The following is a 15,328-nucleotide window of genomic DNA, read 5'->3' on the forward strand; positions in this document are numbered from 1 at the left end:
TCAGTAATACCCACATGACCTGTGGCAATTTCATTTGTTTAGCCACCTTCTCAAATGAAATGAAAAAGGCTACTACCTCCTTCTCGTCAAACCTTAGCAATGCTTGGACATATTTAAATAGATTCCCACCAAGCCTTCGACTTTGACGCTCTTTCTCACTATCCACATCACTATCATCCAACTGTACGTTTCCCTTTACGTCTGCCAATTTTCCTGATCTGTATTTCCCTTTCTCTTTCTTTTTGTTCTGCTAGGGCTATTCCCTCTTTTTCCTCTTTCTCCCCCCCTTCCGCCGCCTCGCCCCCCCCTTCCGCCGCCTCGCCCCCCCCCTTCCTCCGCCTCGCCCCCCCCCTTCCTCCGCCTCGCCCCCCCTTCCTCCGCCTCGCCCCCCCCTTCCTCCGCCTCGCCCCCCCTTCCTCCGCCTCGCCCCCCCCTTCCTCCGCCTCGCCCCCCCCCTTCCTCCGCCTCGCCCCCCCCTTCCTCCGCCTCGCCCCCCCTTTCCTCCGCCTCGCCCCCCCTTTCCTCCGCCTCGCCCCCCCTTTCCTCCGCCTCGCCCCCCCCTTTCCTCCGCCTCGCCCCCCCTTTCCTCCGCCTCGCCCCCCCTTTCCTCCCCCTCTCCCCTCCCCTCTCCCCCTCTTTCCTCCCCCTCTCTCTCTCTTTCCTCCCCCTCTCTCTCTCTTTCCTCCCCCCTCTCTCTCTCTTTCTCCTCTCTCTCTCTCTCTTTCTCCTCTCTCTCTCTCTCTTCCCTCTCTCTCTCTCTCTTTCTCTCCTCTCTCTCTCTTCTCCTCTCTCTCTCTCTTCTCCTCTCTCTCTCTCCTCTCTCTCTCTCTCTTTCTCTCTCTCTCTCTCTCTCTCTTTCTCCTCTCTCTCTCTCTCTTTCTCCTCTCTCTCTCTCTCTTTCTCCTCTCTCTCTCTCTCTTTCTCCTCTCTCTCTCTCTCTTTCCTCCTCTCTCTCTCTCTCTTTCTCCTCTCTCTCTCTCTCTTCTCCTCTCTCTCTCCTCTTCTTTCCCTCTCTCTCTCTCTCTTTCTCCTCTCTCTCTCTCTCTTTCTCCTCTCTCTCTCTCTCTTTTCTCTCCTCTCTCTCTCTCTTTTCCTCTCTCTCTCTCTTTTTCCTCTCTCTCTCTCTCTTTTCCTCTCTCTCTCTCTCTTTTTCCTCTCTCTCTCTCTCTCTTTTCCTCTCTCTCTCTCTCTTTTCCTCTCTCTCTCTCTCTCTTTTTCCTCTCTCTCTCTCTCTCTTTTTCCTCTCTTCTCTCTCTCTTTTCCTCTCTCTCTCTCTCTTTTTCTCTCTCTCTCTCTCTCTTTTTCCTCTCTCTCGCTCTCTTTTTCCTCTCTCTCTCTCTCTTTTTCCTCTCTCTCTCTCTTTTTCCTCTCTCTCTCTCTCTTTTTCCTCTCTCTCTCTCTCTTTTCCTCTCTCTCTCTCTCTTTTCCTCTCTCTCTCTCTCTTTTTCCTCTCTCTCTCTCTCTTTTTCCTCTCTCTCTCTCTCTTTCTCTCACTCTCTCTCTTTTTCCTCTCTCTCTCTCTCTTTTCCTCTCTCTCTCTCTCTTTTTCCTCTCTCTCTCTCTCTTTTCCTCTCTCTCTCTCTCTTTTCCTCTCTCTCTCTCTCTTTTTCCTCTCTCTCTCTCTCTTTTCCTCTCTCTCTCTCTCTTTTTCCTCTCTCTCTCTCTTTTCCTCTCTCCTCTCTCTCTTTTCTCTCTCTCTCTCATCTTTTCCTCTCTCTCTCTCTTTTCCTCTCTCTCTCCTCTTTTTCCTCTCTCTCTCCTCTTTTCCTCTCTCTCTCTCTCTTTTTCCTCTCTCTCTCTCTCTTTTCCCTCTCTCTCTCTCTTTTCCTCTCTCTCTCTCTCTTTTTCCTCTCTCTCTCTCTTTCCTCTCTCTCTCTCTCTTTTTCCTCTCTCTCTCTCTCTTTTTCCTCTCCTCTCTCTCTTTTTTCCTCTCTCTCTCTCTCTTTTCCTCTCTCTCTCTCTTTTCCTCTCTCTCTCTCTCTTTTTCCTCTCTCTCTCTCTCTTTTCCTCTCTCTCTCTCTCTTTTTCCTCACTCTCTCCTCTTTTTTCCTCTCTCTCTCTCTCTTTTCCTCTCTCTCTCTCTCTTTTCCTCTCTCTCTCTCTCTTTTCCTCTCTCTCTCTCTCTTTTTCCTCTCTCTCTCTCTCTTTTCCTCTCTCTCTCTCTCTTTTCCTCTCTCTCTCTCTCTTTTTCCTCTCTCTCTCTCTCTTTTCCTCTCTCTCTCTCTCTTTTCCTCTCTCTCTCTCTCTTTTTCCTCTCTCTCTCTCTCTTTTCCTCTCTCTCTCTCTTTTTCCTCTCTCTCTCTCTCTTTTTCCTCTCTCTCTCTCTCTTTTCCTCTCTCTCTCCTCTTTTTCCTCTCTCTCTCTTCCTCTCTCTCTTTCCTCTCTCTCTTCCTCTCTCTCTCTCTTTCCTCTCTCTCTCTCTTTCCTCTCTCTCTCTCTTTCCTCTCTCTCTCTCTTTCCTCTCTCTCTCTCTTTCCTCTCTCTCTCTCTTTTTCCTCTCTCTCTCTCTCTCTTTCCTCTCTCTCTTTTTCCTCTCTCTCTCTCTCTCTTTCCTCTCTCTCCCTCTCTTTTTTCTCTCTCTCTCTCTTTTTCCTCTCTCTCTCTCTCTTTTTCCTCTCTCTCTCTCTCTTTTTCCTCTCTCTCTCTCTCTTTTTCCTCTCTCTCTCTCTCTTTTTCCTCTCTCTCTCTCTTTTTCCTCTCTCTCTCTCTTTTTCCTCTCTCTCTCTCTCTTTTTCCTCTCTCTCTCTCTCTTTTTCCTCTCTCTCTCTCTCTTTTTCCTCTCTCTCTCTCTCTTTCCTCTCTCTCTCTCTCTTTTTCCTCTCTCTCTCTCTCTTTTTCCTCTCTCTCTCTCTCTTTTTCCTCTCTCTCTCTCTCTTTTTCCTCTCTCTCTCTCTTTTTCCTCTCTCTCTCTCTCTCTCTCTCTTTTTCCTCTCTCTCTCTCTCTTTTTCCTCTCTCTCTCTCTCTTTTTCCTCTCTCTCTCTCTCTTTTTCCTCTCTCTCTCTCTCTTTTTCCTCTCTCTCTCTCTCTTTTTCCTCTCTCTCTCTCTTTTTCCTCTCTCTCTCTCTCTTTTTCCTCTCTCTCTCTCTCTTTTTCCTCTCTCTCTCTCTCTTTTTCCTCTCTCTCTCTCTCTTTTTCCTCTCTCTCTCTCTTTTTCCTCTCTCTCTCTCTCTTTTTCCTCTCTCTCTCTTTTTCCTCTCTCTCTCTTTTTCCTCTCTCTCTCTCTCTCTTTTTCCTCTCTCTCTCTCTCTTTTTCCTCTCTCTCTCTTTCCTCTCTCTCTTTCCTCTCTCTCTTTCCTCTCTCTCTCTCTTTCCTCTCTCTCTCTCTTTCCTCTCTCTCTCTCTTTCCTCTCTCTCTCTCTCTCTCTCTCTCTCTTTCCTCTCTCTCTTTTTCCTCTCTCTCTCTCTCTTTTTCCTCTCTCTCCCTCTCTTTTTCCTCTCTCTCTTTCCTCTCTCTCTCTCTCTCTCTTTTTCCTCTCTCTCTCTCTCTCTCTCTTTTTCCTCTCTCTCTCTTTTCCCCCTCTCTCTCATATGCAAGCTGCTTTAATTCTTTCTCATGTTCCATTTGTTTAAGTTGCAACTGGATTTTTGCCATTTCCAATGAGTCAGACTGTATCTCAGGCAACTTTAAATGCTTAGCCACCGCCATAATTACCTCATCTTTTCGCATTTTGTCAGGTAATGTAAACTGCAATATTTTTTTGCCAGATCTAACAGTCTGCTTTTAGACTCTGTCCGTAGGGTACTGCGTGTGACTGTCTCCACCCCCAAAAACTTCAGAGCCTCTGAAAGAGCCATTGTCCACAACACACTCCCTACTTAAACTAAAATACCACGCCTGTAAAGCACCCATAATATGCTCACCCCTCACTGTCTTTAAGTTCACTAAGCCAATCCAATAGATAGACTTTGATCCTGTACGAGCCCCCAATTTGTTATGGGCCAGGATTTAGAGAACCCCAAAGTATATCATGGACTTCACCTGACCCATAACTTTTAATAGATTGTGGTATGCGGAGCACACGGCCCACTCTACAGGTGTGGTACAGCAGAAATGGAAAAGTATTTTTTAAAGCAAAACAATGCTTATTCTATCAACTCCAGTTAACCTTTATAAAACAAACAGTGAACATCTTAGCAACCATCAATTCAAATACAACCCCCAAAGACTACAACACTAAGTAATCGTTTAAGCTTTCCTTTTAACATCCATACAACTTAAAAATACCTTTTTACCAGAAGCACATCAGGTTAAAGTCACTACTGAAAACATTTATAATTCCGAATTCACCAAATGATCAAACAATAGTCTCTTGATGGCAGAGAGAACAGCAGTACACCTGCCTGGTCTGGCTTCAGCTCCAACACTGAAAACGAAACTAAAACACACCCTGCAGCAAACAGCCGAAAACGAAAGTAAAAAGCTGACAGGCAGCCCAGCTCCACCCACTCTGACATCACTGCATTAGTAAATACCCATTTCTTAAAGGTACTCTCACTACAGATATTTATGTACACACCCATTTATAGACACCCATTTCTTAAAAGATACTCTTACATGACAGATGCATTGGAAAGTCAATCATTGTAGGAATGCACTCTTTCACCCAAGGACAGCATGCAACAGCCATGAATAAAATACACTTTAATTATGTTAGATTCATTAATTGTTTGGTCTCTTAAGAAATGAATTGAATATGTCGCTAAGGGAATAGAATGATTTTGTTTGAAGAAAATACCTAGTCTGCAAACATATAGTCACGGTTTTAGATAAAGAACAAACTATTGAACATTGAGTCCTGTCTGCAAGACACAAGCATTCTTTCAATGAGTGCTCCATGTGAACTAATAAGCCATTGTATTAGAAAGACATTTGCAACAATCAAGTAACTACAGCAAGGTTAATGTCTAGCCATGATGCAGAAACTCTAGTCGTGAGAAAGTACATGGAGAAAGTAGTTATGCTCTGGGGACGTTCATTAATCTTGAGTAAATGATTAATGTTTAATTAACTAATCACCTTTTAAGTGATTGATAACTTTTTGGACAAATCAGGAAGCCTCAGCTGAGAATTAGAACCAATGACAAATAAACATGGGACTAAACTATAGATAAGGATTTCCTTAAAAGTAAGATCGTATGATCAATTATAGTTCTGAATTCTTACTTTCCGGAATTCTTGAAGCATCTGTTAATTAGTTTTTGTTTAAGTGATTTCTTTATAATTTTCTCTTATGTTTATTATGCTTTAATGTTTTTTCGCTACACCGTGAAAAGTTTATGTATTATTTTGATCTAGGTTTTGATTCAGTTCTTATGCAGGTGCACTAAGTGACTATTTAGCAATATAATCATATTTTGGACACCTCCAAGTTTACCCTCATTTGGAAGAAAAATAAGAGACCTAAAAATTACAATAAGCTGTACTGATAGAGGCTGAACCTCTCTTTTCTGTAGAAATGTATAAAAGGAAATGGGGGGATATAAAACAAAACTACACGTTACTGTCTCTGCTGCAGTAATGTTTGAGCATGGACTGCTGTTCATTACTACAAAAAATACTGATTGTAACATGAGATAATGAATTTGGGAGTACAAACCTCTGCGCAAAGGTGGAAGTAACAGAGCAGGATGGTGGCTTCTGAGCAAGTGATGAGCAGAATTATGAATACCAAGAAAAGGAAACCAAACATGTAATACATCTGATGAGACCTGAAAATTGAATATATAATTAATTAATACAAGGTGAATATTGGAAACGTGTTGATACTAAAGCTGATAAATACAAGTGATCTAATATGTTGCCCAAACAACTTGCAATTCATCCAGAAACAACGCCTAGCAAATTGAAACTTAAATAATTACATTTAAGTAAACCCAGAGTAAAGCTTCTGAATCAGTAAGAATAAATTGCACACATCTATATTGAAAAAACCTTGCTGTAAACTTGCTGCTCTTTGCAAACCTCAGCAACGTTTAGCTTGCACCTCTTCTGAAAAATGCTTGCACATTAATAACAACAACAAATTGCTTAGTACTATGGTTGGAGAAATTAGCAGCTTGGCTCAGTTTGGAGTATTGATACCTCAAGAATCAAAAGGTTGTTGCACAGGATGGTACATCATCTGAGCTGACCACGATACTGGTCAAAGTAGGGCAAGGGAGCTTTCCTGATGTTCCAGCAAATATTCTTTTCGGACCACCTAACTGATCATTCATCTCGTCATTTGTAGCACCAGGCTGCATGCAAAATGGCTATCAGATTTGCCTACGCAAGCTCTCCAATAAAAGGAATATATGTGCTACACAACCTATCTTGCTAAGCCTTGACTGCACGGAAGTGCCTTTTCTTCTAGCCATGTATTTCACATTTCCCCAAATTCCAGAGGTTCAAAAGCAGTGTAATCTCTTAGGACCAGCACAGAAAATCAACAAGGTGATTGGTATAAAGATTAGAAGGGACATGAAAATAACGTTTTCACCCAGAGGGTGGTGGGTATCTAGAATTCACTGCCTAAACAGATAGTTGAGGCCGAAATAATTATTTAAAAGTACCTGGATCTGCATCTGAAGTGTTATAACCTGAAAGACTACAGATCAGGTGCTGCCAAGTGGGATTAAAATGAGCAGTTTGTTTATATTTTTCTCTTTTCTGGCCAGCACAGACACGATGGGCTGAACTTTGTTGTGGTGCAGATAGCACATTTATTCTAGAAGTACCCTTTGTTTCTTTTCTTGCCCCATGACCATTCTCTTTGGCCTGGGAGGACTCACTCTTCTGTCATTCAATCACTGTGGTGTTTCACTCTATCACACGGCTTCCTTTTGTCCTTCCACCGCTTACTCTAAACTTATTACAGTTCTAACTTTTCCCAGTACTGATACACAAGAACATCTGAACGAGGGGCAGGCCTAGGCTAGTCAGTCCCTCCAGCCTGTTCTGCCACTTGATAAGATCGTGGTGACTTTTCCTGTCTAGCTCCTTTCTGCATTGACTCCCTCATCAATCAAGTATCTAATTCAGCCTTAGAAATATTAAGTGCCCAGCCTCCACTGTTGTATGGGAAGAAAATTTCATAAACCAACAACCCTCTAAGAGAAAAGATTTTTCATCTCTGCCTTAAATGGGAGACCCTTTATTTTCAAACTGTGGCCAGAATTCTTTGTCCATTCATGCCAGCGGAATTCCCGGCTCCTCTGCAGCGAGTAAAGTGGGATGAGAACCAAATTCTTCGCTCTCGCTGGCCCCCGGGCGAACTCGGATCTCTCCCACAAGAAGAAACATTCTTTCAGCATTCACCCTGTCAAGTGCACTCAGGATCTTGTGTTCCAATAAGATAACCTCTCAATCTTCTAAACTCCAATCCATACGGGCCCAACCTGTCCAACCTCATTGAACAACTCTTCATCACAGGAATCAGCTGACATTCTCTGAACTACTTCGAAGACAATTATGTCCTTTGTTAAATAGGAGTCAAAAATTGTACCTGTTACTCCAGGTGTGGTCTTACCAAAGCCCTGCAGTTATAGCAAAACATCCTTACTTTTATATTCCAGTCCCCTTGCAATAAATGAAATCATCCATTTGCCTTTCAATCCCTTGCTTTGCTTGAATACCAGCCTTTTGTGATTCATGTACCAGGAAACCCAGGTCCCGCTGTACAACAGAGTTCTGTAATCTCTCATTTTAAAAATATACTGCTTTTCTATTCTTTGTGCCAAAGTGGACCATCTCACATTTTCACACACCATCACCCAACTGTCAGATTTTTGTCCAATTATTCAGCATGTCTATATCCCTATGCAGACTCCGTATCCCCTCCTCACAACTGTGGGGCACGGCAGCACAGTGGTTAGCACTGTTGTTTCACAGCGACAGGGACCCAGGTTCGATTCCCAGCTTGGGTCACTGTGCGGATTCTGCACGTTCTCCCTGTGTCTGAGTGGGTTTCCTCCGGATGCTCCGGTTTCCTCCCACAAGTCCTGAAAGACGTGCTTGTTCGGTGAATTGGACATTCTGAATTCGCCCTCTGTGTACCCGAACAGGTGCCGGGGACGAGGGGATTTTCACAGTAACTTCATTGCAGTGTTAATATAAGACTACTTGTGACACTAATAAAGATTATTACTTTCCTACCCACCTTGGTCTCATCAGCAAATTCTGCTCCTTCATCCAATTCATTGATATAGATTGTAAATGGTTTAGTCCCCGCCCTGTTCTCCGTGGCACTCCACTAATTATAGATTTGAACCCGAAAATTACCCATTTATCCCTACTTTCTGCTTCCTGATTGCTAACTAATCCAAGTTATCCTCGACATTGAACTCTTATTTGTGATCAAATGTCTTTTGGAAATCCAAGTACATTACATCTACAGGCTCCCCAGTACCCACTTTGCTTGCTACTTTCTCCAAAAACTCCAATAAACCAGTCAACATTACTTCCCCTTCACAAATTCATGTTGACACTGCTTGTATTGAGATTTTAAGTGCCCTGCTGTAACCTCTGGAATAGATTCTAGCATTTTTCCTTTGACATTAATTATGCCAAGAGGCCCACTTTCTGTCTCCTTCCCCCTTAAACAGAGGAGTTGCATTCGCTATTTTCCAATCTGACGGGACCCTTCCAGAATTTGGGGCAAGTTGGAAAATTAGAACCAATGCATCTAATATCTCAGCAGCCACTTCTTTTAAGACTGTGGATGCAAGGCATTGGATCCTGGAACTTGAATGATCATTGACCTGAAACATTAACTCGGTTTCTCTCTCCACAGATGCTGCCTGACCTGCCGAGTATTTCCACCACTTTCTGCTTTTATTTCAGATTTCAAGCATTGGCAATGTTCTACTTTTCTGTGAATTGACTAGAATGGATTGCGTAGCCACCAGTCACAGGCCAATAATACATTCTTCAGATAGCTCAATGGTATCAGTATGTCAAACTCCAAATATTTACAGCTGAACAAGAGATGCGATACCGAATTTGTTCCACAACTCGATTCATTTCAACTCACCAGATGCTGTTCAGAATAAAAAATAGCTGTATGAAAATGCACCCAAAGGGTAGGATGCCACCCATAACAATTCCTGGTAAAGGTTTTGTAAAGAACGACTGCTCTGGGATTTGGCGTGGAATTTGATTTGTGCGCACAGGATGATCGATGGGCTGAAAGAAAAATGAACAAAAATCAACCTCATGCGTCAATGATAGCTACAATTTCTACTGTTGCTCACTAAAGATCTGATTTCCTTGTTTGAAGGGTGAAAACAGGAAACATGCATGTGTTACCCGAGGAACACAGTCAAACTCTATCTACCATTGAGGTTTTTTATGACCAGTGCCAATTTAACTGATCGCTAATGTGGCTGAGTCCAGCACATCTCATGCTTTGTTTTGCATATTTATGATTTTATTTTGCTACATCCCCTTTTTGTGTGTTGACTCTTCCCCCAGTTAAGTGCATTCTATAAAAATCTGCATCTAAATATTCTGAACACAAATTCTTAAAACAGAATCAGTTATCAGCATGGGCCAGAGTGAAGTGAGGCCGAAAAGGCACTCAATGAATACAGCATCAACTATAATGAACGTGCTGCATATTAAAGCTTCACTTGCTTCATTTTGAAAATAATGACTGCAGCATTTCAATTACGTGTCATGTCCCTCACACAGAAAATGTCAACTTCTCTACAATTTACAACCCTATTCAATTGCTGCTTCTGATCTCCCCCACTGATTGATGTCTGTTAAAACTCACAAATAAATTCTCAGGATGTGAGCATTGCTAGCAAGCTGGCATTTATTACCCATCTATAATTGCCCTCGAGAAGGCGGCGGCGAGCGGCCTTCTTAGACTGCCACAGACCAGAATGTGAAGGCGCTCTCACAATGCTGTTAGACCCTGCAATGGTGAAGGAAAGGCACGCATGTCCAAGTCAGGCTAGTTTGTGCCCTGAAGGTGATAGTTGTTTCATGCTGTCTTGTCCTTTTAAGATGATAGAGGTCGAGGATTTGTGAGATGCTGTCGAGGAAGTCTTGGCAAGTTGCTCCAGTATATTTTGCAGCCAGAGTGTGTTGATGGCAAATGTTTAAGATGGGAGACAGGTTTTTTCTGTTGTGTGGGGTATTGAGCTTCTTGTGTAATGTCACAGCGGCACTCATCCAGCCTTATGACTTGGGAGATGGTGCAGAGGCTTTTGACAGCCCCATGTATTGTGTGGCACACAGCATAAATACATACTCTTCAAATCAAAAAATAGAAACATGCCAGCAGTAATTGTAATAATTCTAAATAAAAATGATTACTAGCTTATGGGAAATGAGAGTATACCAGAGCAGGAGGAAAATGAGTTAAACCATGGAAAAAACTTAAAACAAAATGGTTGGATTCATGATACTCACAGTTCGAATGTAATTGTCAGCACGCATAAATTAAATTATATCACTCAGCTGAAATGATCACTTATGGTTTGCTCACCAATGAACAATGGTGATTTGTACAGAATAAGAAATGACATGCAAAAAAGGTATGCATTTCCTCAAATACCCACTTTGCATTTCGAGCAACAGTGACAGAAGGAATGATAACAAGAGCTGCATGCACCATTCTTTTCAGGGGTGATTGGTAAAGGAAATCAGTGTTCAGTTACATGCAGGACAAGTTGGGTAGGTGAAAAGCCCACTATAAAACAATTGCATATGGACTCCTGACTCAGTAACAGTGATGGGCCTTCGTCGGTTCAGATTTAAATTTGTTTCCGTTTGGAAGAAACATTCCAACGCACACAGATTCCATTTCCAAAATCCTTAGAGCCAATTTACCAGAACTTTGCAGGCTTTCTTGCAATCTTTATCATCACGCTTTTGGACATTTTATTTACCATTTGCATCAAGAATTAAAATGCAGAGACTTGTGTCACAAGGTAGATGCTGATAAAAATTATTGCCATTCAATCTTATTTTTAAGTTTTTGACAGTCCAATATCCTGGTCCCAACCATCCTTGCTGGTGACCTATACCATCCATTGATTACCCTGTGTGCAAAGAAATACTTTCCAAAGTCGGTCCAAAATTTTCCCTTCACAAACCTGTTGGTTGTCCTATTGCCCGGACTGAACTACAATCAGTTTCGGGTTATTTGCTCCAATACATCGCAGGTGTACACACAGCGAATCAATTTTTCAGTTTACAAATGTACATGCAGTAACCATTTTACGAAACTCACCCTTTTCTTAAATCCAAAATAAGCACCAACAAAAGTCAGGGGCACTGAAATTCCAAACCACATTGCCAAAATTGCGACTAGTGTTCCAAAGGGAATGGCAGCAGATGATCCTTCTACCCACAGGATAAGGTTTGTGATAAAGAAATCAACAAAGACAATCCTGTGAACGGAAGTAACACTGTTAATTTCAAATGTAGTGTAACAGCATAATTCGATTAGACATTCTACCCAAATCCGGCTTTACAAAAACATAAATTACTGCATAATTCTATTTCCAGTGTTCCAGTATTTACATTCACTCTGGCTGCAATGAATTACCCAAGAGGGCAGTCTCAAATTAAGCACCAATATGCAGAGACACAAATTAAAACAAAACATTTTAACTTTTTCAAATTCCACTTATTAATTGTATATTCTTGTGCATAATTGTATGGAAGTGCTCAGCATTAACTGGGGATTCACTTGTGCCCTAGAGGCAGATTAAAACTGCGGTTGTTGAGTTAGGGAGGTACATGTATGTAATATGCATTTTTGTAAATAAATGCTCATAAGAATGTATACACATTCGCTCCAATTCTACCCTTAACCGTCTTTCTTTCTTTAACACTATTTTACATTCAATGGAACGGGAGAAGAGGAAGAGGCTGCAATTTCGACTAACATCAGAATGCTGCCTCTGTCTCGAAAGCCCAATCCGTTCTCTACATTTCATCTATATTTTGCTCGTGTCACTGAAAACCTTCATGCAGTCCTACATGGCAGGTTGGATCCACAATTAGCTCAGTGACAGGAAACAAAGGGTAACGGCCAACGGATGATTTTGTGAATGGTAAATGGTTTCCAGTGTGCTCCACAGCATTCAGTGTTGGGACCCTTGCTTTTTGTTGTAAATATTATTATAGGATTTAGACTTAAATGTGGGAGACATGATTGGGAAATTTGCAGATGACACAATTGGCCGTAGAGTTGCTAGTGAAGAGGATAGCTGTTATTAGTGGTTATCAATGATATCAATGGTTTAATCGAGGGGACAGGGAATAAGCAAATGGAATGTCATCCGGAAAAAGGGGAGGTGCTGCATTTGGGGAGGGCAAAACAAAGCAAGGAAGTACTCAATAAATGGGAACATATTGAGAGGGTTTGAGGAAGTGAGAGACCTTGGAGTGCATGCCCACAGGTCCCCGAAGGTGGCAGGACAGGTGGACAAGGTGGTCAACAAAGCATATGGAACACTTTCCTTTATTGGACGAGATATTGAATACAAAAGCAGGAGTGTAATGATGGAACTGTATGAAACACTGGTTAGGAGTTGTGTACAGTTCTGGTCACCACATTACAGGAAGGATATCACTGCTCTGGTGAGAGTGCAGAGGAGATTTACAAGAATGCTGCCAAGGCCTGAAAATTGCAGGCAAGAGGAAAGATTGGACAGGCTATGGGCTGTTTTCCTTAGAACAGAGGAGATTAAGAGGAGACCTAATTGATGTGTACACAAGATTGAGGGGTCCAGACAGGAAAACTGGTTCCCCTTAGCTGAGTGGTCAATTACCAGGGGGCATAGATTTAAGGAGATTGGTAGAAGTATTAGAGGAAACATGAGGGGAAACCTTTTTCACCCAGAGGGTGGTGAGAATCTGGAATTCACTTCCTAAGTTGTTGGTGAGACCAAAATGCACAACCCGTTTAAAAGGTATCTGAATCTGAATTGTTGTAACCATGGACCAGGTACTAGATAATGGGATTAAAATAAGCAACTAGTCTCTTTCTTTTGGCTGGCGCAGACGCCATGGAGCTCTTTCTGCACTGTGAACTTTCTATAATTCTCTCAAATCATCCATCACCCAATCCATCTTTCATAAACCACCCACCATCCAACCCATCCCTCGCCAACCTTCTACCACTCAGCCCTACACTCTCCTGGACCCTCTACCACTTGGCCATCCTCTCTTCTTTGTGATCTTTAAATATATTGTTAGGAAATAACAATAATTTAAGCAATTTCTATAAATATTGTGTGTATTAGAAGGTATAAATGTAACTTCTGGTATTTCTGTAATTATGTGCTAAGAAAGGGTTAAGATTTCACGTTAATCAAGGCTGTAGGTTTAATTTCACTTTAAACCTTGCTTGCATTGTAATTACGTTTTACGATGCAAAAGCAATTACAATCTTAAAAACACCACGTTGTTGCTCAGCAACCAGAGGCCCACATTGAGAAAGCAAAAACACAGCTTTCAGTTTGAACCAGCCACCGCAGAGGCAAGAAACTTTCAAAAGAAACTGCCTGAACAGACAAGACAGAGATCAAGTTCCAGAAGCTAAAGAACAGAAAGTCCCAGAAGCCAAAGAATGAGAGTTCCAGGAAATTGAAAGAATAAAGAACAGAAATCTGAAAAAACGGTTTTGTCCAGTGAAGTCGAGAGCAGAGAGAGAGGCTCCCAGTCAAAGACTGGCTGCAAGGTGCAGACCTGGAGACGTCAGCTTGTGAGAAGCCAGACATTTGTGGTGATCTTAAAGTTGGTGACAGCTTTTAATACTGCCTGTGAAGAAGTGGTATTCTGTAGGCACTTGGTTTCTGGGTGCGGGGTGTCTGACCACATTTCACTTACATCGGCTGTGTATTTACTGGGAACATTGGAGTATAAGATTTTGTAACTTGTGATATCCTTATAAATCTGTTTATATCTGTAGGTATAGCTGGGGTATCATAATATAGTTAATCTTTTCTTGTTTAATAAATGTTTTATTATTTTATTATACATTCGTCAGAGGTCCTGTGAGTCTGTTCATCCACGTTTTTAAACAGAAAATAAAAGTTAGGATCCATCAAGCTGGGTTCCACTCTGGGATCTAACTTGTCTGGTAGTAACATCAGCTAGGCAACAATATTAAAAAGCTATAGAGTTGCAAGTTGTTACTGTTGAATTTTTATTCTAATAGATTGCACAGAATCTAACTCTTGAGCAACAAGCCAATGAGTGGAATGAAGCATCGAACAGCTTCATTGCATACTATTTTATATATTTTTTTTAAATGCTAAGACTAATTTCCACAGCATGGTGGCACATGGCTAACACTGATAATAATATCACAAGTAGGCTTACATTAACACTGCAATGAAGTTACTGTGAAAAGCCCCTAGTCACCACAATCCGGCACCTGTTCGGGTACCCCGAGGGAGAATTCAGAATGTCCAATTCACCTAACAGCACGTCTTTCGGGACTTGTGGGAAGAAACCGGAGCCCCCGGGAGAACGTGCAGACTCGGCACAGACAGTGACCCAAGTGAAAATCGAGCCTGGGGTACCGTGCCGTCCATGCTGCCACCTCCGGGGGCAGTGATGGGCTGAACAGTCGCACATCAGGTGACTCTCCTCCAGAACACAACCAGGCACTTTTAGGCGAATTTAGCCCGATAATTCGGACTCCATTCACCCAGCAATAAGAAAGGAAGAGAAGAGGAACAGCAATATGCCAGCAAACGGGAGCTCAAGAGGTCGTAGAGATGGCAGGAGCGGAGGGAAAGGTCAAGAGCAACGGGTGGATGAGATGGCGGACCCACGAGGTGAGGGATCCCCGGCCAACCCAGAGACTGACGACAACGAACAAGGCCCCGCCCTCATCTGCCTGCAGATGGATGGAAGACGTTCCTGACCAAGGAACAGTTGGCGATGAGTGAGGCGATAAAGGTGGAGATCCAGGTAGCGGTCAAGGTCACAGTGACGGAGGTGTTGGTCACCATGCATACGGCGATCGATGTTCTGGGGAAGAAGCTGGAAGCTCAAGGAAAGACAATGCAGGAGCTTGAGAAGAAGGACCAGAGCGACATGATTATTGCTCTAGAGACCGAAATTAAAAGTTTGGTGACAACCCAAAGGAGAAGATTGAGGACCAGAACCAGTCCCGGCGCCAATATATACGGATTGTGGACCTGCCAGAGGGGTTAGAGGGCAGGGACCCGACAGACTATGTGGCCCAGTTGCTGGGCAATCTGGTCAGGAGGAACAGCTTCCCCAAGCTGCCGTAGATTGACAGGGCACACAGATCACTCCAACTGAAGCCGAAAGTGGGGGAGCAACAAAGGGCAATCGTTGCAAATTACACA

General features: G+C 42.6%; 1 protein-coding gene across 1 annotated transcript in view; it reads right to left on the reverse strand.

Annotated features, from left to right (window-relative positions):
- Positions 1 to 15,328, reverse strand: part of LOC140421321 (transmembrane 9 superfamily member 2-like) — a 254,618-nt gene that overhangs the window by 35,808 nt on the left and 203,482 nt on the right. Inside the window, exons 13-15 of the mRNA XM_072505969.1 lie at positions 11,224 to 11,383; positions 9,013 to 9,164; positions 5,599 to 5,710 (exon numbers count right to left, since the gene is read on the reverse strand). Coding sequence (XP_072362070.1) covers positions 5,599 to 5,710; positions 9,013 to 9,164; positions 11,224 to 11,383 — 424 coding nt within the window. The remainder of the gene's footprint in view (positions 1 to 5,598; positions 5,711 to 9,012; positions 9,165 to 11,223; positions 11,384 to 15,328) is intronic.

The sequence above is a fragment of the Scyliorhinus torazame genome, chromosome 5, assembly GCF_047496885.1.
Source record: "Scyliorhinus torazame isolate Kashiwa2021f chromosome 5, sScyTor2.1, whole genome shotgun sequence".
Lineage (NCBI taxonomy): Eukaryota > Metazoa > Chordata > Chondrichthyes > Carcharhiniformes > Scyliorhinidae > Scyliorhinus > Scyliorhinus torazame.